Here is a 27156-nt window from a genome sequence, read left to right as displayed (position 1 = left end):
GCTGGGGCTGTTCCTTCAGGAGCTTTCCCTGGAGCCACAGGGCTTGGGGCCAAGCCAAATCTGGGATGGTGGAAGATGCAGCATCAGCATGGCCCACGGTGGGCACCTGTGGAGAAGTTTGGCCCAAAGCTGGCTCACCAGGTGCCACAGCAGTAGTGGTGGAAGGGTTCAGCAAGCTGGGGATGTGTGGGTTCATCTTTGAGCCCCATGGTTGCTCTCAGCTCTTCAATCTGCTTCCCCTTCTCTGTGACCTGGGGTGGGGACATGCTGTTGCACGTCATCACTGTATCTGGTCTTGGGTGCCAGCTTCTGTTCCCAGAGTGCTTGGGACATCTGTGAAGGCTACCCAGAGGGTTTTACCTGGACTTTCTGAGGCTTTTAGAAATCAAGGGTGAAAGGCATACCCGCACCCCCCTAAAAGAGGGGGGATCCAGCTCCCAAATGCATTCCCTAAACACTTTTTCCTCCCTGGAAGATCCTAATATAAATGTTAGTGGAGACCAAAGGACTCTGAATTTAATAAGAAACTGTATAGGCTGGAGCCTGTCCTGTTCTCCGGAGATAAAACCCAGGTCAGCCACCACTTTATGCGGAACTAATTGTCACTTCTCTGAAAGCTCCCCTAATTTTGTACTCTCCGCTCTGCAAGATGATCTGGGGCAGCCCAGGTAGGATAAGCCACAACAGCAATGAAACCCAGGGTGGAGCTGAGCCAGGGTTTGGCTCGGCAGTGTGGAAGCTGCATGGGACAAAGTCCGGTCAGTAATGCATGCTGCGTGCCATGCCCAGCAGCATGGGTCAGATCCTGGAAGGAGCCGGCCAAGCTACTGCGTGGGCTGCTGCGTAAGCAACGTGTGCGGGCCAAGTCCTTGGAGAGGGTGGGAGGATGGGTTGAGCATTCAGGTAGTGACTAAATGCCAAATTGCTTTAAAAAATAGCCCTAGGTGGGTGGATTAGAGGTGCTCTGCAAATCTACTACAGCCAGGAACTTGAGTGCTAAATAACAAAAATTCATCTGATTGATAGCTAAATGATTTGGAGGAAAAAAGACTCCATACAATTGCTTTGGGAAAATAATTTGTGGGATAAGAAGTCTTTGCGAAGGAGGTGGGAAAGTCTTAAACACCCATCAGCAGTGTTGGATTTGTGGCCTCTGCAATGCTTTGAGTGCTCCTGCACTACTAGGACTGTCCTGGAGTGATTACGTTTGTCTTGTCCGTGTGAAGGTGTTCCTTGCACAGTGTCTTCCAAGAGCCCACAAATCCCCAAGAGACTAATGAAAATTTTTCAAATAACAGTTATTAGCCCAAACATCATGTGCTAGAATGAACCTTGTATTGTGCTATGTGTTCTGTTGCTGCTGGTCTTGATGCAGAGTTTCAGAGGAAGAATTTGGGGTATCGATTGAGATCTGTCTTTGTATGTGGAAGTCCATCATGATGAGGACAGTGGATTATTTGGGTTGCTTGGTGTGGTTGCTCTACAAACTCTTTGGGTCTTCGTGGTTGAGCAGAGATCAGATCATCATAGTCTAGTTGTAAACTGGAATTAGTGCAGCGCCCTCCATGATAAGAGAAAAAAAAATCTAGCAGATATTTAATCTCTTCATAGTGGGCTGTTGGCACCTTTTGCTCTGCAAGGTGGCATCAGTGATGCCCTATCCCAAGGCACGAGGACCCTGCAATAGGGTGGTGGACACAGGGTGGTGAGCACGTGTCTCAATAATGGGGAAATCTCATCTCCGATCTAGGTTAAAAGGTTGGGACATCTGCTGCAGGGGGTAACTTGAGTGCTGTGATAAGGAAGGCTTGGTCAGGCAAAATGGCTTGGGGAGAAAGTGTAGGGTGAGGTCTGTTACAGCTGGTGGTGAAGGTGAACTGAATGAAAGGTGTGTGTGCATGCACAGAAACTCTGTTTTAAAGACCCTTTTCCTTTCAGCCTCTTGCCTCTTCCTCTCTGTCACTACTGGGGGAATGCCCAGGGTAGGACTGTCCCTTTTTTGCATGCTGGGTCAGTGCAGTGTCATCGCAAAGGGTGGCTGGTAGTGTTATCTATAGCTGGGTGATGCTGAGGGGCTGATAACTCAGTTTGGTATCTGCAGCAGAAATAATGCGGTTGCTGCGGCTGGAAGGAGGTCTGTGGGCTGGGATGGTGGGGCAGAGTGGTCTGGGCGTGTGTAAGCGATGAACAACCAGTACTTGGAAATCAGACATCAGAGATTTGGGCTTGCTTGTGTTGAGGTTGCTCAACACATTGATGTAGTGTGGAGCTGTGGAGCAGGGCTTGTTTTGATGAACTGATGAAGCATCCTTCAGTAAAGATACCAGGCTGGGCCAAGCTCCTGGAAATCTTTCCTTGCTGATGCAAGGTACTCAGACTGCAGCCTCAAAGCCTTCTGTTTGCTTTTCAGCAGAAAAATACAGCACTGATCCTCTGCTGCAGTCCTTCTGGCTTCCTGCTTGGAGAGTGGCTTTTGGGAAACCCGAGCACCAGGTTAATGAACTGGTGGAATGCCTTTGCTGCTCCTTGGTCTTGGTCCCTCAGCGCTGGTGCTAACAGAGTAGCAAGAGTCATTAGAGAAATATGCAAGATATTTCAGTTATTTCTCTTCAGATGGTGCTGGTTGCAAGTAAAGAGATAAACAGAGACAGTATTGAGCTGTGCTTAGCTTATTGCATCATTGGTTTTATTGAGAGGTGCAAGGTCCGACTCCGAGTGGGATAAGCCCAGCCGCAGGGTGCATTCGAGCTGTTCATAAGCTGTGCTGTGTTTTGCCAGAGGGGAAAAAGGTAGGGAAAGGTGCCGTTTCAGTGCTCTAACTGTGTATTCCTTTTGAACGGTGGCTGCAGGGGGCTGATTGCAGCGCTGTGGAAGAATCATGATGGGGCAAGTCCTGTCACGCTCCTTTCTTGAGTTTTCACTGGGAAACACTGCACTTGGCTCCTGTTAACTCCCAGGAGCTGCTCTGCTTATGATGGCAGCTAGGGGAAGCCCTGCTGATGTCTCCTGTTGCAGCATTCTGGGTGTTGAAGCTGGAAGGGGACCATCAGGATTGCCTGGATGTGGGACTGCGCAGCCCGCTGCTCTGTCCCACTCCCCATCTTCAGCTTACCCTGGCTTTGCTGGCTGGGAAGATCTGCTTCACCGGTGGCTGGGGTTGACGCCCACTTGCTCCCACTGTTGTGATATGGTCGCTTCCAGTGCTTCCTGAGGAATATGAAATGTTTCTGGATACTGACTTGAGTCATGAGTGGCTCAAATGGAGGGGCAGCTATGTTGTTTTCTGCATGCCCTGATGATGGTCTTTGAAGACTGGCTTGTTTTCACCTTGCTTGGCTGAAATGATTTCTGGAGTGTGAAGGATTTGGGGAACCATGCCTACTCTTGCCTATTTTTGTTTGGGATGGGGATGCTTGCTGAGGCTCTTCATGATGCTGTCCCCAAGGTGCTGCAATGGTAAAGATGTGCATGATGTGTGTTACTGTGTTACCTGGCTGATGACTCAAGAAAAAGAGAGGAAAATGTTTAATCAATGCAATATTTCAGCAACTTCACCTTACAGCATTACCAGTCTGACTAACATCTGGTCCATACCCAGTCGGCTTTGGGATGGGGCTACAAGGGGTAATGACGTGCTTTCTGTTTGCAGTTTGTGTTATAGGAGGCAAAGCCAAACAGCTGGTTTTTGGACCCAGTGCAAAAGGCACTGGAGATCGTAACTGTCTTCATCTCTGGAGGGAAAGCTGGGGACAAGCAGTCTTGGTCTATGTCCAGGAAATCCTGTGCAGGAGAACTTCCCTTTCAGGAAGCCATTTGAGTTGTCCGAGGGAGGTGTTGTGGCACACTGCACTTTCATTCTGGACCACCAGAGAGTCCCAAAACTGTTGGGGACTTGAACGAGATGGAGCAAGACTTCCAGTACCCGGTATCATTACATGGGAAGCTGATTTGCCTTTTGTAGCGTGCATTGCCAGAGAAGTGCATTTTGGTGTCTCACCTCAGCAGGAGCTTCTTGGGTAGTGGTGGCTGTGTGTTTGCTGTGGGAGTCACCAAGAGGTGATGAAGGTGGGAGGTGTTTGTGGAAGAACACGGGATGTGTTGGAAAGGGTCTCCCATTGCTGCAGAGGTAACCTCCCACCTCCCTGACCTATCTTGGGCTGGATTTGCAAAACTTCAGCCCCGGGTTGTGACAGATGGGTGTCTTGGCCATGTACAGTTGAAGGGCTCTAGGCTGCATCATGGAAGACCAACATCACCATCTTCATGGCCGTGTTCAGGAGTGTCACTGAGGGCTTTGAGTGGTGCCCCTGCAGTAGCCTCCCTCACCCAGAGAGGATGGTAGGGAAATTATATGTATAATACATATTTTGAAAGCCTGCTTTTCCCGTTGCAGTGCTTGGATAAGTTGCATGGGCGTTTATTGTATGAGTCTCGAGGTGGCAGTAGACACAGCGGTGTTCTGCTTAACTGCAGGTTGGCATCCTTCTGGTTGCTAGCTTGCAGTCCTTCAGAAATGAGAAGAGCAAGCAATTTGGTCAGGGACTGATGAAAGCTTAAGTACATCTTCTGTGTGCCTGTGTGTGTGTGTGTACGCGTATTGAGTCCTGTGTGTATGCGCTTGTGCAGTCACCACAGATCCCTGGTTGGAAGGGGTCTGGCGGATGAAGCATCCTGCAATTCTTACTACAAGCCTGCTTGCCCCAGCGTTGGCTTTTGGGCATGCAGGCAGCAGGTTTCCTATGTGCTACAGCTAATGGGAAGAGCATCAGTAGGGCACTTGCCTACTTCTCACTAATCCCTGCCTCCGTCTGTCGCTTCCCCCTTCATGTGCTGCCTGTAGTGGGCATCTCTGCCTGCTTTTTAGAGCACGGGCTGCAAGGTGGGGTGTTGAGAAACACCCCTGCCATGCAGGGATCAGGACCGTGGGGGATCCCGGCTGCTGAATGCTTTGCTAAATGTTTTTATAGGACATGCTTTGTGGTGTGTCTTATAAAAACTCCTGAGAGGTAAATTTGCTGTGAGGTTCTATTTTTGGGGCTGTCTCTGACGTAATCTGTCAAGAAATGGTCTGCTCTTTGACTTACTGCCGAAAGTCTGGTTGTGGATGGATGACCAGTTGCTTACCTAGCATTACCAAAGCAACGAGTTGTTGCTTTCCATGACTCATGAAAATGCACTGTAGGCTCTCTTAAGAATGGCTGAGATCATTTTTTGGCTGGGTTTGGGCATCTGGTTTCCTTAGCAAATAGCAGTGGGGGTGGAGGGAGGGGGATTTCCAAACTCGTTTCTTTGTGTGTGTGATCTGTGTTTTTCAGGTTGCCTAATAAAATACTTACTTCATTTGAAAAAAGAAGGGGGGGGGAAGACCTGTAACTTCCACATCTGTTTAGTTTTTGTAGCATGTCTCATTTAGTCATGTTTTGCCATAAAAAGAGGAAAGGTACTAATAACATTAGAGCTGCATGCTGTATTTTTCCTCTTAAATAAGCAAGCATAGAAACATTGTGGGTGGTATTTTTCTTTTAAAGCAAATCCTTCTGGGGAAGGAGAAGGAGGTGCAGAGAAAATTCTGCAAGCAAAATCCTGATTGCATCAACTTTATTTTTTTTTTGTTGGCAATGTTTGCTCAAATAGAGGACTGATTCTACAGTGATGCAGCGAGGCAAAGCATTAACAAGAGGTGTTTTAGTGTTTGGTCAATCTGATTTTTTTTTTTTTTTTAATATTTATTTACTTGTAGACACTTGATTTGTTTTCTGGTTTTGTCTGTGCAGTCTAAAGGGAGCAGCACTCGCATCCCTGGAACCAAGTGCAGCAAGATTAGCATTAACTGGAGGAGAATCAGAGTGGTGATAGTTGTGTGACAGCTTCAGGTAGCAGCAGGTCCCCAAGTGTTTTGCTACCTTTGCCACCAGCCTGCAGCAGCCTCTGCTGTGTCTTTCCCAAGTCTAGCCACCCTTCCCAGGCACCGGAGAGTGGGCAGAGAGAAGGAAGGGGAAATCCTTGGTAGGCAGAAAGTATAGAAAGTTTGAATTGGGAGATATGCGGAGCGGTGGGTTTAATGTGCCCATGCTTTGCAGGTGGTGGAAAGAGCGAGGGTTAGGCTTGTTAAACACTGTGTGCAGCAATGTTAGCTGAGTTCAGGAATTTAATAGAAGTGGACTTACCTCTCGTGCTGTGCATGTTCTCTGCCAGCGCTTGGCTGTGGTTAAATTCCCCACCTGGGGTGGGCAGAAGCGTGTTCAAGTGTGCTGCAGCAATGGGTTAGAGCTGCCTGAGGGCTGCAGAGGGGCAGCAGGAACAGGGAACAGCAGGAACCCACAAGCGTAATGGCCCGGCCGCTGGCCAGGGGTGAGCGGGAACAATGCGACTGAACAGGTTTGTGCTCACTTCCTTGTAATCTCAAAGCTGAGATAATACAGAAACCAAGAAACGTTTGCCAAGTGAGAACAGCGAGGCTTCCTTTTTCTGCCCCGGTGTGCGTTCTGTGAGGCAGGAATAGCTGACTCGCTATGGTCTCTGGCTGCACGGCTGATGAAAAGTGTATCCTTGCTTGAAGAACAGCACAGCTGAGCTGGAGCAGGGGGGTGATGGATGCTACCCCTTGGGGTTCGCTCTGGGCTTGCTGCATGTGCGAGCACCCTGCACCAGAAGTGGCTGTGGCCACCATGATTTCTCAGGTCCTTCCTGTTCTCCACCTCCTCTGAATTTCTCCGCATCTTAGTTGGTTAGTTAGCTTTGGGCAGACTGGGTAAAGACCACTGATTGAATCAGAAGCGTAGTGTTTACCCCCTTTTTACATGAATATACTGTATTCAATGCATAGCACCACATGCCCCAGATCCAAGTTTTCTAGATCTTAATGGTTCTCTTCCATGCAAAAAAAGGAAATAAATATGAGCTTCAGTCTTCTCCTCTTCGTGGCGCTTGTGGATATTTGAATGCGGGGTCACAGTTTGTTCCTCTTAAGTGGTGGCTAACTGTAGCCCACGTGCCTGTAGTGCTGTGGTGGCGAGCACAGTGGGCTGAAGCACTGCCTCAGGGCTCAGCAGCAGCACGGGATGAGCTCCGTAAAAGCCTACAAAGGTTTTTTCAGAAGGCCAAGTCCTTATTTACAGACTAGTTATTACCATAAGGTACTTCTGCTGGGCAAGACCCACCAGCGGCTGTAAATCTGGTAGTTTTGGTGAGCAGAGGATGCCAGCAGATGAGTTGGCGTAGCTGACTTCCAGCGCTTTACCCTGCTTTATGCTGGATAAAATAAGTGGAAGCAAAATTTGGCAAGCTGTTCTGCTGTGTTTTTTGGGTTTTTTTTGGTGTTTTGTTTTTTTTTTTTTGTTGGTTTGTTTGTTTGTTTTTAAACTGCTGTGCCTTCATTTTGCACTGGGGGACAATATGCTCTTTTGGGTAGGGAGGCCAGCCCGCAGGGCACCTCAAAGGGGCTACCCAGTTTCTAGGCATGTGTTGCTATGAAAGCTGTATTTTCTCATCTGTAACTTGTGGGGGATGTTGGAGTCTCCCCCAAATTAAGTCATTCCCTGCCTAATCTAAGGTTTCCAGTGTATAGCATTGGAGGAAAAGAATCCTAGATCACATTCTTACCTCCAAAAAAAATGAAGAATTAAGTTTAATAGTGATTTTTTTTAAATACTTTTCCTTTTTGTTTGAGCATTTCAAACTTCATGACTTATACTACTTTCTTCAACTTTTGACATTACAAGTAATTCTTTTTAACTAAAAAAAAAAGAAGGAAGTATGGATTCTGATGTAATCATGTGACTCCAGGAACTGGCTACTTATGAAAAAACACTGAATCCTATGAGAATTGCCAATGCTCAGGGTCATCCCGTGATCCACCAGCTGAATTAGAAAATGAAGCAAACCTTTCTACTCCTGACCCTCTTTCCAGTGTTGCTTCCTCATCCCTTGATGTCAGTCTTGTTGCAAGAGATCCAGATTGTGTGGCTTTTTAGTGTTTTATGGTGTGGGGGGTTTTTTTAAATGTATACAGTAAAAGGTTTTTTCCTTACATGATGAAATTTGCAGATCTGTGATCTTGTGTGATCCTGAGGGACTCAATTGCTCTGTGGATTATGTGAGAATGGTCTTTTGTAGAAACCTTGCAAATTGGTGCATGCTTTGCTTGAATGCTCTTTGGAGGTATTGGAGTAATGCAGCTGCTGGACCTTGCTCTGTGTGACTGCACTTTTGCATTTCAAAACTAAGAGAGGGCCCTGCTGCTGCTGCTGGCATGAATCAATGCAAATTGCAATGTAAGCTTTCAGTACTTAAGGGGGCTTAAAAGAAAGATGGGGACAGACTTTTTAGCAGGGCCTGTTGCAATAGGACAAGGGGTGATGGTTTTAAAGTGAAAGAGGAAAGGTTAGACTAGATATAAGGATGAAATTTTTCATGATGAGGGTGATGAGACACTGGCATGGGTTGCCCAGAGAGGTGGTAGATGCCCCATCCCTGAAAACATTCAAGGTCAGGTTGGACGGGGCTCTGAGCAACCTGATCTCGTTGGAGATGTCCCTGCTCATTGCAGGGGAGGTTGGACCAGATGGCCTTTAAAGATCCCTTCCAACCCAAACTGTTTTAGTCTATTCTGTCATATTCTAGCCTCATTGGATTCCCTTCTTCCCAAACCCTTTGGTTCCTTGCATTTCCCTTTCTGCGGTGGTCGTGGGGTTTTTTGAGCTGTTTTCTGACACTCTGTCACAGAAGGCTTGACCTGGCTGGTTGGTGGAGGGGACGCTTGCTGTCTGTTCTCTTGCCAACCTGCTTTCTGCAAAAGTAAATTGAGTGCCTCTCCACATTGGACAGGGTCAGGCTTGAGCGCTCAGAGAAGCACAAGTATTCCAATAATACAGAAACAAGGTTCCTGTGGCTGCTGGGACAGGGATTAGGGGACTTGCTTGGGTGCCTCAGAGCTTACTGAAGCAGAAAGCCAGGCAAATGCAAGTCCTCCTTTGCTTTACTCTCCTTGGGTAAGTCCTGTTAGTATGAGTGAAATAACAGCTGGAAAACGAAATGTCTTCAGAGGGCAATGCTCTCCCAACATAAGCAGGCAAGCAAAGCCAGCATGTTTCTTTACAACGTGGGAGATATTTATCCTGTGACTAAGCATAAAAGTTAAGAGATGGAAAAGGTCCTATTAGATCATCTCGTCCACCTCCCTGCTGGCGCGCAATTATTCTCCCTGGTGTATATTTATTAATAGGCTGTTGGGCAGACAGGAGTAGTTTACTTGAGGTACTATGGAAGAGTAGCAGCCAGCCCGTGCAGGTGAGGGACTCTGCGTGCGTGTGACTTGACTTGCACGTGCGCAAGTTGCTTGCAGCAATAGGATTATGCAGTGAAAGGGCCAAAAGCTCTAGGCTCACATTCTTTGCATGCTTGGAGCCTTCCCGTTGACTTGCTGGGACTCAGTTTGTGCAGGCGTCAACTCATCTTTTTTTTTAACGTTCTAGGAATAAGCTAATTTTACTTTATATTTATGATGGAGTAGGTGGTTTGAAAACTAATAATAATAAGGGGGGAAAAAAATTAGAAGCCTTTTGGTAAGGAGAGGTCAGCCAGCTAGACATCTGCACAGCTGGCCTGGGTTCTGTTGGCCATGATCTATGACAGTGGCGTGTGACGACTCCCGGAGGAGATGTCAGAAAGGTGCAGGTGGAAATGCTATTGCTATGACAAATAGATCAGTGCTGGAGTTTCAGGCCTGAGCTTGGGGACCATCAAGACTGCTTCATTTATTACTCCTCAGTAACCATAGCACAGCCTCATGCATGCGTAGGTTTGTGTTTGTTTTTTTTTTTTTTTTTTTTATTTCACACTCCCTGATTTCATTTGCAGCTAAGAGCACTTAGCATCTCTCAGATTGAAATCGCTGAGTGTTGGTGTAAAGGGACAGAGTCTGTCCTTAACTAATTCAGGGAAGAACTAGAGCATGTGCTGAACACAGGTAGGGGACAGTAGCAGAAGTTTCATATCTAGGCATGTGCTGAACTGCCTTCTGATGTTGACACGGTGTTGGCTTTTGGATTTAGGATCACTCCGGTGGCTCCAAAGGTATATCCTGGTCAACACCAGTGTGAAATCAATATTTAGGATTAGAGACCAGGACCGTTTTTTGGTGCGGGTGAGCAACCAACCATACTCTGCCAGAAGTGAGATGGTTTTGCTGGTGGTGGCACTGTGCTGAGACCCTGGGGCTGTGCTGTGGCCTGATGATCTATTTCCTGATACTAGGGTGCATTTTCTGCAGTTTTCTGGAGGTGTTATGGGATGTGTCTTGGCTAAGGGATTGCTCTGTTGAATCAGGAGAAGCTGTTCCCTAGATCCGTGGAGGGTCGGGTCTGGGTGTTTCATGGTACAGACCGCGTCCCTGGCACCGATGGTCTTTCTCTTGGCATGTTCTGTGGAAGTGACAGTATCGCGAATGACGTTTTCCAGGAAAACTTCCAACACTTGTAAACGAGCTCTGAGATGGGCTTTGCCTCCCTTCCCTCAACCAGACATCTTCTAGGGAGGGAGGGAGTTGGAGCAGGGCACAGTGCATGCAGGGAGCAAATCTGCTGTATTATTATTTAATTTAGAGAAAACTTCGTCTAAAGATGTAAAAAGCAATTACAAATGCTGTCTGGACACTGACTCTCCTCATCAATTAGCAGCATTAAATGCTCAGCAGGGAGGATTAATTAGAAAACTGAAATCTTTCCATCGTGACAGCCTTCTGGTTTCCATTGAAATGCAGCTGAAGACCTGGAAAGGCTTCTGTATTTTGTTTTGATATGCAGGCATATGTTCTTTCCATCCTGGAAATTAATTCTGTCTGTCTGTAATGGGGCCGTGGGAATCAATACTGAGTTGAACTGTATTTCTCCAGAGCTTTCTTCTAAAAGTAGTTGACTGTTTCCCCACTGTCCCTAATAAGTGACCTGATTTTGGAGCAGCTGAGCAACTGGTCTTCCAGTTTAGAGGTGTTGTGTGGCTGCCTTGACAATTCAGGGTTGGTCCACAGTCTCTGGAGGGTGATGGGCTTCTCTCTTCCGAAAGTGTTCAGGTCAGACTTCCTCTGAGATGGCTGAAGAGGCCCACAGCCTTCTGCTGCCTGTGACTTTCCACTGCACCGCACCAGGCTAGATGCTGTAGGAGAGAAAATTACTCATCACTCTGCCTCCCTTGCAGACTGCTCTTGGCCTTGGTGATCTGTCATGCTCTCAGCTTTACACTCTGCAATGCCCTAAGCTGGATTTAGAGGCAAGATCTGCCTTTTCCTCAGTTTCCTCATCTTTTCTTCCCCCCACTAGGCTTGGAGAAGGAAGGAGAGCCAGCACAGCCATGACCTACTGCCTTGCACTGGGGGAGAAGGTCACCGCTACATGACGGCTGTGGGTGGCACAGTTTGGGCAACTTGAGGTTGCTTCTCCTTCTCTGGAACAAGCTGCCTCTTGTGTGCTGCATCAAGCAACAGCCTATGTGTGGGCTCCACAGAGCCACAACCATGTGAAAATTGGATGGGAAAGGGCTGGCAGGAGAGGTGGGGCAAAACTGGAAGGCCCTGAAAATTTTGAGCCTTGGACAATACATAAGCTCTACAGACCTGTAAGGTTGTGTGAGCGTATGGCTATGTGCTGCCCAGTCTGGTTCCTGCATTGTTGATGGATCATTTTTTACCAATTTTAGTCACACACGAAGGTAAGTGGGGGGTTTGAAGAAGGGGGTTGGTCTCTTCTCCCAAGTAACAAGTGGTAGGACAAGAGAAAATGGTCTCAAGTTGCACCAGGGGAGGTTTAGGATGGATATTAGGAAAAATTTCTTCACCGAAAGGGTTATCAAACACTGGAACAGGCTGTCCAGGGAAGTGGTGGAGTCACCATCCCTGGAGATATTTAAAAGACGGGTAGACATGGTGCTGAGGGACATGGTTTAGTGGCACTTGGCAGTGTTAGGTTAATGGTTGAACTCAATGACCTTAAAGGTTCCTTCCAACCTAGAAGGTTCTGTGATTCTAAGTGTACTTGAGTTCATGTGATACTACAAATCAAGAGGACAAGGAGAACAAAACCTCTGTGAAAGCTGACCCACATGTTTCTGTTTCATAACCCCATCACCACCCCACCGACAGCACGCACATGTCAGCAGCTTGTGGAGACAGCAGTGTCCTGGGGCTATACAGAAACCTGGTCCTTCTGCCCCAAAACACAGCATGTCTTTTAATCTTTGCTTGCCGCCAAGCACTCACTGAGCTTGGCTTCCTCCCCCTCATCTAGTCTTGATCCAGAACTGCATGGCAGAAGTAGTGTGAACAAGAAAAGGACCTTGTAAATTCTGTGGTGACTCTTGGGGGCTGATCCTCAGGTCCTGGTGTCACCATGTGCTTTGGAGCTCACGCTTCTTGCCTGCAAGGAAGGAGCAAAATAACCAGGTAGCTGCTGAGAGAGCAGAAAGTGGTCAATTAGTCCTCATCCCTTGGCTTCACAGTCGATTGGAAAGTCATGTTGTGATCAATCAAATCTAGATGGGCTGCAGGGGTGAGGCTGCAGCTTGTTAAAGAGGAAGCTGTGCGGTGGGATGGCTGCTAGAGGGACTATCGATTGCAGCCAGTTGAGGGTAAATGGTGGTATACAAAGGCTGGTAGGACAACTCGTAGGAGATGCAGGCGTTATCCTGTATGCTGTCAGTGGGAAGTTGCAAGTCAGAGAAAGTGGGTCATCAAGAAGGTTGGATGAGTGTGAGAGATGGCACAGTGACTTAAAAGCCCTGCTATGGCCACAAGGTATTGCTGCTCACCTAGGGAATGGGATGGACCTCCCTCCTTCCCAGTCCAAAGCTTGGTCACTTAGTGTTAACCTCCTTGTTAGAGCATGTTGGACCAGTCATAAAGTTTGTAATGCTTTTCATACTCTTGGAGGTCAAAGCTACGGAGACAGGGTTGGTTTCTGCCTGCCATTATTCTCGAGGAGAACTGGGTGTTCCAGTCCCTGATGCAGATGCTGGCTCTCAGGCCAGGTCCTTCATTGCACAATATGGGCTTTGCAGCTCTCTGGAGTAAAGCTTCATTGATGGAGACTTAATTTCTGATGCTGGATAGCAAATTGGTGCTGCACAGATGCTTTTTCCCAGTTGCTTTTGCCAGAAGAGATTTTGCTCTGAGACAAATGTTTTTCTGAGGGCATATTTCATCTGAAGGTTTTAGTATCTATTCCTTCTTTCCAGTTTCTGCTCCTCCTTCTCCCTGTTTTTTCCCAGGGATATAAAATAAAGAGACCTGAAGCCTCACGTTTCCAGATAAGCTTTTTTTTTGTTTGTTTTAATTTCCCTCCCACAAAGTTTTCAGTCCTTTGAGGAGAAAACCAAAAGTAAGGCCATGAAAACCTGCAGGAGGAAGAAATTACAACCCTTTTCTGCATTGGCTTTTATCTTCTACATAGATACACCTTCCCCTTCACTGTGTTCACTTGGGGGGGGGGTATGTTCATTGAAATCAGAGGATTTCTGTTGGTGTAACTTGTATCACGGTTTCTCTCTGCTTCATAAGTGTACAGACTTTCTGTTATAAATATATAAATACATTAACTCTGACCTGATAGGGCTGTGTTGTCTTTTTTTTTTTTATTATTCTTTTTTTTTCTGATAAGAGAATCCTTTCTATTGTTTTTTGAATTGCTTCCTTGCTTTGTTGGTTTCCAGAAGTTTGACATCTGTATGCAAAATCAAAGCTAGTTTATATGCCAGTATAAATTACTGATTAATTCACTGAATTTGATAAAAAGATTATTATTGTAAAGCAAGAAAAGAAACCAACTAAAAAAAATAACTTATTGGAGCATGCTGTCTGCAACATTTCATTTACAGTCATTTGCGAGAAGAGGAACTGTTGAAAGGAGAGAAGTTTTAAGATCTCAATGGCTGTTTTAAAGGGCTGTCATAGAAGTTAACAGGAGGAGTCATGCAAGTTTTAAAGCTCTTATTTTATGTACATGTTGTGCTAGAATCAACAGGATGGCTCAGGAGATTTTTCTTTAGAAGCAGCTGCTGAATACAGCTGCATTGGCTGGGTTGCTGACTAAAGGTATCCTCCATTGCACATGATGGTTCTTAAAGAAGCATAGACTATCTCCTCTCCCAGCAAAATACCATAGTGCAAAAGATTCTTAATTAGTATTGGGGGGCCATGCCCAAAAATGGGGGGAAAAAATCCACCTCGACTAATTCCTGTTCATACAGAATTGCTTTTTGGCTTTCATGCACAGTGGTTCCCAAACACTGGCTTGCTCCTTTCGTGAGCTGTGCTGGTGCATGTATGTCACTTCTTGCTTAGCAGCCTGATTAGTGCATGCTCAGGAAAGGCTTTTTTCTTCCTCATCTCGGCTCATGAAGTTTGTCCCTTGAGCCCGCTTGGGAGATACGCCTGCAAACCTGGCCTGGTTACATGTGTGTTTGCAAAAAGTCCATCCCAGTTGCTCGTAAACATAGAATCATTTAGGTTGGAAAAGACCTTTAAGATCAAGTCCAACTGTAAACCTAACACTGCCAAGTCCACCGCTAAACTGTGTCCCTAATTGCCACATCTACATAGAGTTACATAGATGCATAGTCTTAAGTGGCTACTTTTTGGCTACTCCTGTGTGCCACATGCTTTGGAGAACCTGAGTGGAAAATGCCATGAAAGTAAGGTCTTATGTGTCTGAAGTGTCACCAAAATTTAGCTGTTGTTTTGTGTAGCCCAAAATATGGATCACATTTCCAAGGCAGTTTGATGAGCACAGGGTTGAATGTTCTATAGTGTCTAGACAAAACTGTAAGGATGAGGTTGAAATGATCTGAGGAAACCTGTAATATTTTAACTGTGCTCTCTTTGCATTTGAATCTATCTTTGCCAAGCCTGCAGGCTGTTTGTCTGAGCTATCAGCATGCATACGTTTGTATTCTCACCATTAAAACAATCTCATTTGCTTTGCTGTTTTTTTTTTTTTTTTTAACACTACCCCAGCCCTGGCCTCTGAAGCTTTTTGAAAATAACATTTACAATAATATTTTTAACAGTTCCGTAGTATACAAAACTCCAGCGCCCTGGCAGGACTCCCGGAAACTTGCTGAAAGTTAATGTGGTCAACTCTTAAAAAGGAGAGATTTTTTCCGCTTGACTCTTGCTTGTTAAACTCTCTGAGCCCAACATGTTGTTCCCTGCTGCTTGAAAAAACAAGGAAAGTCCCAATTTTAGCAATGCTGGTTTGAGTAGCTTTCCAGCTGAGCCACATTCCAGGGGCAACTGTGGCTTATTATTATTTTTTTTTATGGTGGTGTGTCCGTACACCTTCAAACCAAAGTGTTAAGTGGTGTTCAGGCAGGAATAAGTAGGTGCTGCTTTCCCTGGAAGCCTGAGGGTGATAAACCGCAGAGGGAGATGCCACTTGCTTGTGCTGCAGTAGTGGCAAGATGTCCTGACTTGGAGGTTGTGTTTTATGATGGATGCTGAGCCTCTGTGGGGTAAGAACAGCCCTTTTTAGGGTAGGTGATACTGTAAATCCCATTTCAAGTCAATGGTAGACTGCTGGTGACTCCAGCTCTTAATGCTGGACTGTATTCTTCCCGCTTTCCTAACCTCCATCCTACATCCTTCCTCCCAGTCTCTTCCAGTCGCTTTTTTGTCTTCTCTCATGTCCAGGGAAACACTGCTCTTCGCCATCTTCTCCTCCCCTGCTTTGCTTTCCGCAATTTAGATGCACAGAGGCTGGAGTTGCGTCTAGCTGGGCAGTATGTTGCTGTTGTCTACCTTGAACTCAGTCTTGCTTAATCCCTTCCTAGCCAGGAGTATGGTGTGGAAAAGGAAGATCTGGGATTAACTTTTAAAGTGGATTCATAATCTTGCATATAGTTCTCACATGGATACTTATACTCTGTACTCATGTAGCTGTAATGATGTTGAACCGCTTTGGCTGCAGAATTGAATTCAGCTCAGTCAAATCAAAGCTGCTTTTATTACACGAGAGAGCATCTATACTGGGCTTTCCTGCAGCTTCAGTAACCTCCAGCAGTTTCCTGAGCAGACAGGAGCAGCCGAAGTCTCTTGCATGCAAGGCCCAAACCTGGGATATGAGCACTGCATTGCCCCAGCATCCCTGGGAGCTGATGCTCTGCTGAGCTTTTTCTCTCATTGCTTTGTAGGAGGTGTTTGTGCACAGCGAGGTTACCAGGGCAATAGTTTGTAGATTGACAATCAAGATTTAGAGTAGATTTACAGCAGAGGCCAGTTCTGTTAGCTGTGGGAGTGGTGGAGTGTGAATTGGGAGCCTTGTTTCAGGTGCTCGCTGGTTTGTGTGGTGAACTGCCAACACTTGAAGGGTCTGATCAGGGAGCTTAGTGGGAGAAGAAGGGAGATGCTGCTTTGAAGTTCATCAGAGTAGAAAAAGGATTTCCCCTCCCTCCCCCCACTTTTTTTGTTCCCTTTTCCCTCTCTGTTTTCTAAGGGAGATAATAAAAGGACAGAATTTGTACTAGAAACAGGAATTTGTCCTTCTGTAAAAGGAAGCTGCTGGTATGTATTTTTGGGAAGCCACGGAAATCGCTGGTGTTTGCAGTCCAATTTGAAGGCTGGCTGTCCTCAGGATTGAAGAGATCTACTGAAATAGAAAACCTTTTTTTCCTCTTGTGCATCCGTGGAGATTTCCTGCAGTGTGTGCGGGGGGCTGGTTTGGTCACAAGAGCTGGGCAGTGGGGTCTCAGGGGTGTGCTATTGCAGAGATGATGGAGAAGAGCACAGGGCAAGGCTCTGCCGATGGAAAGGTCACCCGCTTGTCCAGGGTTCATTTGCACAGTTCCTGTAGGTGCATGCTTTCGTAACTAGATATGGGTTGCAAAGGTTTGGAAGGTCTCCAAAAAGCCGTTAGAAAGGTCTATTACACTGATGGGAGAGTTAACCTGGGCTAGCCCAGGAATTTAGGGTTAATCCAGGCTATCTGCAGGTGGCCCTTGGTGCAAACTCTGCGTGTAGCTTAATTGCTGCAAGTGTCGCATCAATTTTGAAAGCAAAAGCAGTGAAGATTTGGGCTGTTTCCTACTCTTGTTATAATCAGATGGAATTTTTACACTACTTTTTGGTGTTTTTCTGTTCTCTCACTTTTGCAGAGATGACTGCTTCCTTCTCAAAACAGGATTTTAAACCCTTCCAAGCCTGTGAGTTACTTCCTTGCCTCCTCCACCTTTGTCTTGAAAACGGGCAAAGCAGAGTCCCCAGCGGCCGTGGGCTCTTCGGCTAAATGGTACTGTTCTGAGGGGAAGCTGCAGCAGCAAAAAGAACAACGCACTTTGGGGCACATGTTCGTCTCTGCCTCCGCTGCTTTCTTATCGCTTTCCCTTCCTGCTTGTCTCTCTCAAAATAGGTTGGATAAATATCCTCCTGCTTGCCAGCACCGAGGCGCTGGAGCTGCAGAAAATCGTTATAATCCAAGCTTGTGATCATTCCTGGTTCACTTCAGATGTGTTACTTTGTTTAAATTGGTTTGACTGAGCTGGGAAATTTTCAAATTGCCCTTTTCTACTGTTTCTGCCCAATGTGTGGTAGGTAACACTCCAAAATTCCTGTCTGTGTCCTGGCACGCACAGCTCTTGTTAACTTTGGGGCAATGTTGGCCTGCAGTGACTGCAGGACAGAAATGTGTTACTAACTTCATGCAAGTCTGATGAAGTACTTGAGATGTCTCTCCACTTACTCGTGCTATCGCACAGGTTTACAACCAAGAAATCTGTGTGCTTATCCATCAGCTAAAGTGGACTGGTCTTTGCTGATCACTTCTATCACAGTGCTGTTTAAAAGGTGCCCGTCTTGGGGTGGGTTATGCCCTTGTTCAGTCTAAAATGAGGTTTTCTACTAGTGAGCAGGGCTGACTCTGGCAGCCTCAGATTTACACTCTGTTTCCCGGTGGAAAAAAAAATATCCTTTTGCTGGGCACAGAGCATTAGCTAACTGAAGCATGCCAGGCAACTGAACCGCCTTTTGCATCAGTTTTGGGCAAATTAGTGGATAGCCATGAGTAGCGTTTGGCAGCAGGCAGAGAACCTGGAAGGGCTGTAGGGGCACAGTCTGCTAAGAGGGTTGTATGGGGCATATGTTGATACTGAGAACTGTCCAGACTCAGTTTTTTTTTTTTTCCCCATGCAGTCACAGGAAGGCTGGTCCAGCCTTGAGGAACCTTGGCTGGAATTTGGAGTGTCTAAGTTTAGGTTTCTGCTTTGATGCACACTGTATTGGGACTGACTTTCCGTGTCCTGCAGTTGGTCTGTTCCCAATGCAAGTGTTATTTCATAGGGATGCTGCAAAATGTAGTGCATTAAAGATAGTATTGCTTTAAGGGCTTTAGTGGGAGGTGTCCCTGCCCATGGCAGGGGGATTGGAACTAGATGACCTTCAAGGTCCCTTCCAACCTAAACCATTCTATGATTCTATAAGTGTCACATTAAATAATCTAAAAATGCATTAAAGGTGTAATGTATTAAAGATGGTCTGCTCTTAATAAAAAGAGGCCTGTGGCACAAGTATAAGATGATTACTCCAAAATTTTAAAACCATAAAGGTACCAGGTTTGTAGGGTGTTACCTTTGGGGTGTGTAGAGGAGGGCAGACTCCTGGTTTTAATTCCTAACTAAATGGTTCTTCTCTTTCCTCCAGCACAGGTGATGGTGGGGAAATGCTTTGTGAAGGGTGGTCCTGTTCAGCCGCTCTCTGTTGACATGTCAAAATTCATCTGTAAACTCTGTGTATGTTTGTTATTACAGGGTGGATGCTTGAGAGTGGAGGATAAGGTACAAGTGTCTGGGACCGGTGGAATGGAGGCCTGACGTAGATGGAAAGATGGGTAAGAACTGGATTCCCCTAAAACAATTAATTTTCTGCAGCCTGCTAATTTTGGTTGGGGCTACCAAGCATGACAGCAGAGTGAGAGACATTGCCAAGACAGTCTGGCTGAATATTACATTGCTTTCTAATTTTTTTAGCCTTCTGGTTGTGCCAAAATTGGACATATTTTCTTCTTACCATCAGTATGATCTGGTGGGTCATGTTCTAGATGGACCCTCTTCCCAAGTCTGCCTTGTATTTCTGGGCAGTGAATCTTCATTCCCTGTACCTCTTCTTCCAATGAAGCTTCAGTTTCAATCACAGGCCTAATGTATTGCTTTTCTAGTCGGTGACCTGGATTACTTCCACCTTCTCCCTCTTGTGCTGGAATAATGGAGTAGTTGTGTATGAGATGCTTTGTGGTGCTGAGGGAGACTTTAAAAAAAGTGGAGATTAGGTATAGCTCTGTAGGTACATAATGATCTTAATCTTATCTCTAAAGAAATTCATTGTGTCAGAAATCAGGACCACTTGGAAGTGCTGGACTGTCTCAGTTTTAGCATGTGAATAATCAGATTGGTGGTGTTGTCTCACACGAGCAGGTAATAAGTGTGAGAGCCCCAGCTTCTCGTGCCATTGGCCATCAAACTCATCACATTACTCTTGAAAAATCATACCTTACTTGCAGAAAAATGTCCATTACTGTGCTTGTAACCTGTCATACAAGTGGACGCAGCTGGAGGGACTGCCTGGTGTCTTCCCATTGCCCCTGAAGGGCTTCACTGGAGACGCATACCTTACTGACAGCATCACTGCTAGGTTTGGGATTCAGCCAGCTTTTCATGCATTTATGAGCATGGCAAAGTATGAGAAAGCTCTTTACAGAATGAATATTAGCCACAAAAACAATTCCAAAGTGGTCTACAAGCCATTGTGCCAGCCAGTAGCAGTTCCAGCAACTGTAGAGGGTTCTGCTCTTTTTCTTTAATTTTGCTGAAAAGAGGATGCTCAGCAGATTGAAGAACAAGGCCAGGTTCTACCTCACGTGGGTATCAGTGCTCAATTAATACAGGGAGCTAATTGAATATGGATTGACCTGTTTCCTTCAGCAGAAGAAGCAGGTTACAGAGGAGCCTAAATTCATCTCCTGAAATGGCTTCCTGACCTGGTGACCCAAGAAAGGAGAAGAGTCCTGGCTGAAGTTGAGCACTTCACTTTTTACATCTGCAGCATTTACACAAGTTCACCCAGAACTTTTCAGTGCTGGTTGAAATGGTGCTTGAAAAAAAAAAAAAAAAAAAAAAAAAGAGGTGGGGGAGAATAGCAGTAAATTTAGGGATTCTCCTTGCAAACCTGGTAGAAAAGTGATTCAGAGTTTAATAGTGGTTTGAAGTTAAAAAATGAAAAATGTGAAGCCACTGCCACACCTTAACTGTTTGTCCTCCTCTATGGAGAAAGGAGAAAAGCAGTGTTTACCCCATCCTGGCTTTACCCCTGTTTTTTTTTTTTTTTTTCTCTTTAACCTAGAAGACAGATTTTGTGGGGAGAGGTCTAAGTGGAGGGGAGAAAAAAAAAAAAAAAAGCAGGATGAGAAAGTCCATACCTGCTTCTTCAATGCAATGAATGACAAATTTCAGTTTAAAGTCTCTGGTGAAAAAACCCAAAATTTTTTAGAGACATTTTCACTTTGAAGGCTAAAGCCAAATCCTCTGTCAATGCAATATTTTATTTATTTATTTATTTATTTATTTATTTTTAAGAAGGAAAGTAAATTTGCTCTGATCGCCAGTAGGGAATGAGTTGCTAGCTCTACTCCAGTTCTCAGCAGATAGTCACTCTGACCACTTCTGCAGAGAGCGTGGCTGATACAAACTGCTCCAGGTGCACTCAAACTGTCTGCTGTAAACATAGTATGGATGCACTGGGGAAGCAATAATTGTGGGAATACCGTAGTGAAGAGAGCACCCCTTTGCAAAGCACTAACTGTTTTTTGGGAAGACGAGCTGAATGGATGGGAGTCTTGTGCAGATTTGCAGTTCTGCTTACAGTTTGTGGATGGAAGGTGCTGTGCATGTCCCCTCCCCCAAATGTCATCGCTTGGAGCATTGCTATAGCTCATCGCTAACATAGCATCAATGCCTACATACAGACTGATCAGATCTGCCAGGTGGCATTCAGAAAGAATCATGGTGTGCTCCTGAGTCTGGTCTCTGGGTTGACAGGTGGGGCAAGATGGATGAAGTGATGTGTATCTTGATCAATGTTACCAAGTGGTGTTTCTTCATGAAAGGATCATTGCAACAGCTTTGCTGACGCACAGAAAATTAGGCTAAATTTTGAGGTTTTATCAGTTTCACTTCCCCCCCCTCCTTTTATATGTGTGTTTGTTTTCTCTGTGCATTGGGGTAAGGGAGCATTTTCAAGGGAAGAGCAGGGAATTTGCAGTCATGTCATTGATTCCTTTCTGGCAGACCACAGAGATGTGGTGGATGAAGTGATCTCTCAAGGTCGATTCCAGCTCTACCTTTCTTCCTAGGATCCTATTTATAGTCTGCTCAGTGTCTCATAGGACTGTTCACTCCTGGACATGTTATAGGGAAGCTGCATGACCTTGTATGGAGGCCATAAGATGGGAAGTGGGGACATCTGGCATCTCTGTGGACACCTCTGACATAGCACTTTGGTTGTGTCATGCAGTGCAGTGGTGTTTGGGTTAGCCCTCTGCAGCTGCGGCATCCTAGCGCTATGGGTAGGTTGCTCTGCTGTTGCACGTCCAAGACAGTGTTTCTACATGTGCCAGCTTGGGGCCAGCCTAAGCAGAGGTCCTTGGCACTGGTTCTTCTTGTGATGTGTAGACATGGCCATGACCATGTCACTTAACACTTATTTATTCTCTAAGTGCTGTTTGTGAAGGACCTGGACATATCCCTGCAGGATAGATCAGAGGGCTTAATTTTGGAGGGAAAAGCAACTGGATACAGCATAGGATCCCAGGACGGAATTGTTCTGGTTTTGCTTCATGCTTTGGTCTTCAGTACATCACTTGGGCTCCCATTTAGTGTTGTCCTGGGACACTTTATTCCAGATGTATAACAATTGTATTCTTACTGAAGCATTTGACCCTTTCTTTGTATGGAAGAGGAAGGTGGTGAGAAGAGTGGGATGGTTTGCAGGGGGAAATGGTGTTGGAAGGACTTTGTGATTTCTAGAGGGAGATATGTGGCCATGCTGTAGGTGTTCAGTTACTGTTTCAGAAGCTGACCACGTTTCCTGAGTGGCTCAGGTCTTGCATATGGAGGTGAAGTGGGATAAGATGACTGAGCATGGGTCTGAGAGAGACATCTTCAGGAAGGATGGTTCCCAACACACCTCACTGGACACTGATCATCCAAAATGGTGCCAGAGCCTGAACTGGTTATCTACTGTCAATTTGGTACTGTAATTCCTGCTAGTTGGAAGAATAATGAACTCATTTTTAACATGCTTGTTGGGTTGCCATTCTTCTTGGGCCTCAGAGCGTCTAAGTCACATATGCCTCTTTACATTGGTTTTCTCAGCCTTGATAATGAGAGAAAAATTGTAGTGGAGAACATGTATCCTAAAGTAGGATGTCCCACCTCTCACTCCTGGCACAGAGCAATTCCTCCAGTTTGTAGTCCATTTCCATCTGCCACCTCTCCACAAGGGTCCAAGACCTCTTTATAATTTGATCAAAATGTAGCTGTGGACCAGCAAATGCATATGACACTTCTAAAGATGTCTACACCTCCAGTGGAAGGACCATGGTCAATGGCAGTTAAAAATTGCTGTGATTAAATATGACACCACTCTACAAGTAATATTAAAGAACAGCAGAAGTTGGTATAAAAAGCACCTGCATGTTTATTGCCTAACTTCTTTCTTTTTGTTTAAAAATGATTTAAGTATTCTTAATTCTGGTTATGAAATCCTGTGTGTGTGCATGTGTGTTTCTGATGATAAAAACTGCAGGAACTCTTATCTATTCTATTCAGCATATGTACATATAACTCAAAGGTTTAGGTCTTTAGTACTTTTCTGGAGCAAGTGTGACTTTTGCTGCAGCAGAAAGGTAATCTGAGGTGCGGGAGTGGGAGGATGATGCTTATGTAAAGTATTGCTGTGACTGGATGTATGTTTGGAGAAGACAATGGTGGACTGTGCTGGCAGAAGGCACAGCAGCTTGCTGAAGGAGGAGGGGTCCTGTTTGCACAGCCATGGTCTGGCCACTTAACCCAATTCAGTGTTTTTTGGGGGGGCTGCTGAGATGGAGAGAACTGCCCCAGTTGGTGGTGGGAGAACAGACTGACTCTCCCTATCTCCATGCACGCAGGTGTTGATGTCTCAGCTCTCCCATGCCTTGTTTTCCTCATTCCTCAATCTAGGACAGTGGTTTTGCTCTTCACTTGGTCATTATATGTTGAGAGCTATTATAAACAACAAAAAAAATCCGGTTGAATTGCTGCAGTTTATCTTTTTATAAGGCACATCAGGCTTTCTAGCTCATGTTTTGTTATTTTTGAGAGGTGTCACAGTTAAGAGGTGTCACAGTTAAGAGGTGTCCCTGTCTCCTCCTCCCTTTCCTGGCCCTGTCCTGTTTAGGGTCACGCCAGATGCTTTGGACACCTGGGGAATGCGAGACCGGACCTGCATCGCTGTATTTGGGACGTTGGAGCAGCAACAGATGAGGAGTTCATGGGCTCTGGGCTGTGGCTGTGAGCACTGGAAGTAGCTGGGCTGGAAGGGAGAAAGAGGTCTTTATGAGCCCGCAAATAACCTTCAAAGGCATCAGAGGCAGTCAGGGGAAATAACTTGCCAGCTGTGTTTCTTGCTGGGTAAACATTTTTCTCCTTTCAAGTGTGCTCAAGAGAGGTAAGGGTTGTGAGGAGAGGTAATATATTTTACTAGACTAAACTGATAGAGGTGGAAAAAAAATAGGCTGCCTTTTAGGCACATAAGCCCTTCTTCTGGAGGAGCAAATTTCAAGCTTAGCAGGAAAACAGGCTGGAAAAATTGCCCCAAATTTAATTTGATTATGTTAATCCATTAAAGGAAAAGGTAGCTAGTGTCTGTGGAGCAAAGGGCAGGGTTAGCAAAAAAAGCTGTGAAAGTTTGTTGTGAGATGAGAGAGAGAAACCAATACCTGGTGCCTTTGAAGTGGCGAGGAGTTTTGTAGGCAGATGTTGTGGGACCAAGCACATCGTGCCATAAAACCAAACAGCCCTTCTATTTCTTACCCCCCCCCCTAATGATCAGCAGAGCTATGGGCATACACTGTTTTCTTAAATGTGGTTAGTTTTTGCTTTTTAAGGGTCTAGCCCCTGCTTGCAGCTTTCCCAGGCCAACTTAAATCTGCAAAAGGGAATGAGAAATGATGGGTTTGGCCAAGAGGCAGAGATTTAGAACGGCTTATCTCACAGCACTCTGTGCTTTTATAAGAAAGCCCTCACTGCTGTATTCCTGTCTCTGCCTCCTGTCTTCCCCAGGGCTGCAACTGGGAGCCACCCAGTGCGGGACCCTGTCCAGGGCTCGGAAAGCCTTCTGCAGCAGGAATGGTCAAGGCTGGGTTAAATCTCTCTTTGGTGCTCCGTAGGGTAACTGCTTGCTAACTGAGACTTGCTTATTTAATCTTTGCTGTGCTTTAGATCTCTTTATGAGCTCCTGTAGCAGGGGATTGGGATGCGCTCTTGTTCCCTGTGCGCCTCAAATGGGTTTGCAAACACAGTCTGCGTTAGGGGCCCTTGGAGGCAAAGTGCCTTGCCCAGTTACACCTGTGGTAGCCAACAAACCCTGCCTGTGTGTGGGTATGGCCAAATTCCTCCCCCAAAATGGAGTGGCCTCATCTGCTCCTCTTACAGGGAGCAGCCTGGGGGTAGGGGAGCTGGCTGGTGGCACAGATGAGGCAGGCGGCAAGCTGGAAATTAGCTATGGAAGGTCACAGGGCAGGGCTTGGGTGCTGGTCTTGCTTAGTTGACTAAATACAAAAATAGTGTAAGGAGTGTAGAGTTTGTCGGAACTCCTCTTGTGTGTCCCAGCCCTGTGTGGTGTGCTGGGCACTGTGGGTTGTTCGGGGCTAGGTGCCATTTTGCCACCCCTTTGACAGCAAAATAACACCCGCTGGGGGCTGGAGAAGCATTTGAGGGGTGACTTCTTAGAGAAATGGTGGATATGAGTGGCACACCAGGGTGCTGTCCTGTCCCCGATGGCCTGGGGACATGGCTGGGCCTGCGCACCCCGCTGCAGCCCAGGGTGCCATGGTGGCTGGGCCTGGGCTGTGCCCTGTGGTGACAGGGTGCAGGGTTGGTCAGCAAGTGCTGGAGAAGCACTGAAACCTTTGTATCACTGAAAACTGGTGTGTTTTTTATTATTGAACCATCACGCCTCCTGCTCCAGGATCCAGGTCGCTGGGGAGGGAGGCTGCGAGGAGGAGGAGGATGGGTTTGGTCCCCCAACCTTTATCTGAAAGCCACGGGATAAAGGGCAAAGATTTTTGCCCGTCTCTGAGCTGTCCAGCTCGCATGGCCGCCACGGTGCAGCCTCTGAGCAGCTCTCCTTATCCTGTAACGTCGGCAAGTTTACGTGCCCTTGTCCCTGAGCTGCTTCGCCCTAACCGAATCTGGCTGTCGGGATGTTGCACAGGCTGTATCTGGGGGGAAAACTGCTTTTTAGCTGGGCTCTGCTGCCCTCCGCGTGTGTGGGGATGTCTGGGGGACATTTGGTAACGAGTGTGCAGGGGCATGGGGCCGTGGAGGAGGGCAGCACGTTGCAGAGTGTGGGAGAGCTCTGCCGCTGGCTTGGATCCTGTGGGATCTTACTGCGCGTGGCACTATCAGAGGGATGGCCATTTTGGGAGCAGAGGGTTGTGAAGAACCGCAGACGTAACCCTGCTTTCCCTCCCTGCTGAGCTGAACCAAACACCTTTTGGATCCTGAGTCCTTTTCCACTGCAGAAGTCCCTGGTAAATCTCTGGGACGAGGGTATGTGGGTATCGTGCCACAGCTCCTCGTGTTCGTCAAGAGAAATTTCTTGTAAGATTTATGGCTTAGCCACTGTAACTTTCACAGAAGTTATAAAACTTGCCTTTCAGTGGCCTTGAAAGGTATTGGTTTTGGTGTTTGCAAGGTCCTGATCACTCAGTGTTTTCAGAACATCGCTCTCGCCTTACCTAAACTGAGGTGAATTCCCAGTAGTGTAACCTCAGCTTTTGGTTTTCCGCGAGGAAATTCAGAGGGCAGCTGAAGTTCTTCATTATCTCACGCCCTGGTTCTCAAATACATTATGACATAACATATTTGTTTATTTGCCAGTTTATTATCTTTTGCTGTTTTCTCAATGCTCTTATAGACGCATTAAGAGACCCATCACTTACTATGGTGGAGATGTTTGCTTATTTGTGTACCTGAGTATTGTGAGGACTGGTTAGGTCCTGCCTTCGGGTGATCAGAATTAGCTATATATGTGATATCCAGTGTTTCTAATTATAATTTTAAAAATAACTGGTTTTGCTTTTTTTTTAAACAGATTCTTGCCTTCCCCCCAAGCCCATTCCTGAGCACTGATTCCTGTCCCCTTTTGCAAGGGGATATAAAGGGAAGGGGGTTGGTTTTGATCTAAACAGGTTCTCTGATCTGTTGACTGTGCAATTTTACCAATATCCTGATGGATAACATGGGGTTAGAGGGGGAATAGGAACCAGGTACTTTCAAAATAAGCATTTATCCCTGAGTAGAGGGTCTGTGAGACAGTACAACTGTACCCTAAACCTACAGATGTTTTATTGGACATTTGGCGTGATGGACATCTGTAGCTGTCAAAAGCCTCTGGTGGGTTTGGTTTTGTTTCTTTTCTTAAAGCAGTTACTGGTTGTGCGATAAAAGCAAAATTCAAAATCCAAACTGATGTAATTTATGGAGAGCAAATGTTTACCATCAATTTGCCAGGTAAAGTATTAATAATCTTCTATATCTATTAGATGGGGCACCCTTTAGCATTGTAATTTCTTGAAAAGGAGAAACGTGCCTTCAAGAAACCCCAGCACCTCCCAGCATTAGTTATCTGTGTGAATTTGTGCGTCCCAAGCTTAAGACGTCAGTGAGCAAACTCCTGCCAAGAAATCCTGCATATCAGGAGGGTCTTTCCTCACTTCCTCCTGTATAATTGCTGCCTTCGACCTGCTGAGCTGTGCCCTGCCCTCCAGTCCTGTGCAGGGGTGACCTTGCCATCCCTCGGGTGGGGTTGCAGGAGGATGAAGGACGGCAGGATCCAGCTGCCGGCCAGCCTTTGCTGACTTGCAG

General features: G+C 46.2%; 1 protein-coding gene across 1 annotated transcript in view; it reads left to right on the top strand.

Moving 5' to 3' along the window:
- The window catches only part of LOC309668900 (mitogen-activated protein kinase kinase kinase 3-like), an 82445-nt gene that overhangs the window by 3580 nt on the left and 51709 nt on the right, over positions 1 to 27156 (top strand). Inside the window, exon 2 of the mRNA XM_082479441.1 lies at positions 18784 to 18863. Coding sequence (XP_082335567.1) covers positions 18860 to 18863 — 4 coding nt within the window. The 5' untranslated portion in view covers positions 18784 to 18859. The remainder of the gene's footprint in view (positions 1 to 18783; positions 18864 to 27156) is intronic.

The sequence above is a fragment of the Vanellus vanellus genome (genome assembly GCF_965231255.1).
Source record: "Vanellus vanellus genome assembly, chromosome: 2".
NCBI classification, from domain to species: Eukaryota; Metazoa; Chordata; class Aves; order Charadriiformes; family Charadriidae; genus Vanellus; species Vanellus vanellus.
This window is presented reverse-complemented; position numbering and strand designations above follow the sequence as displayed.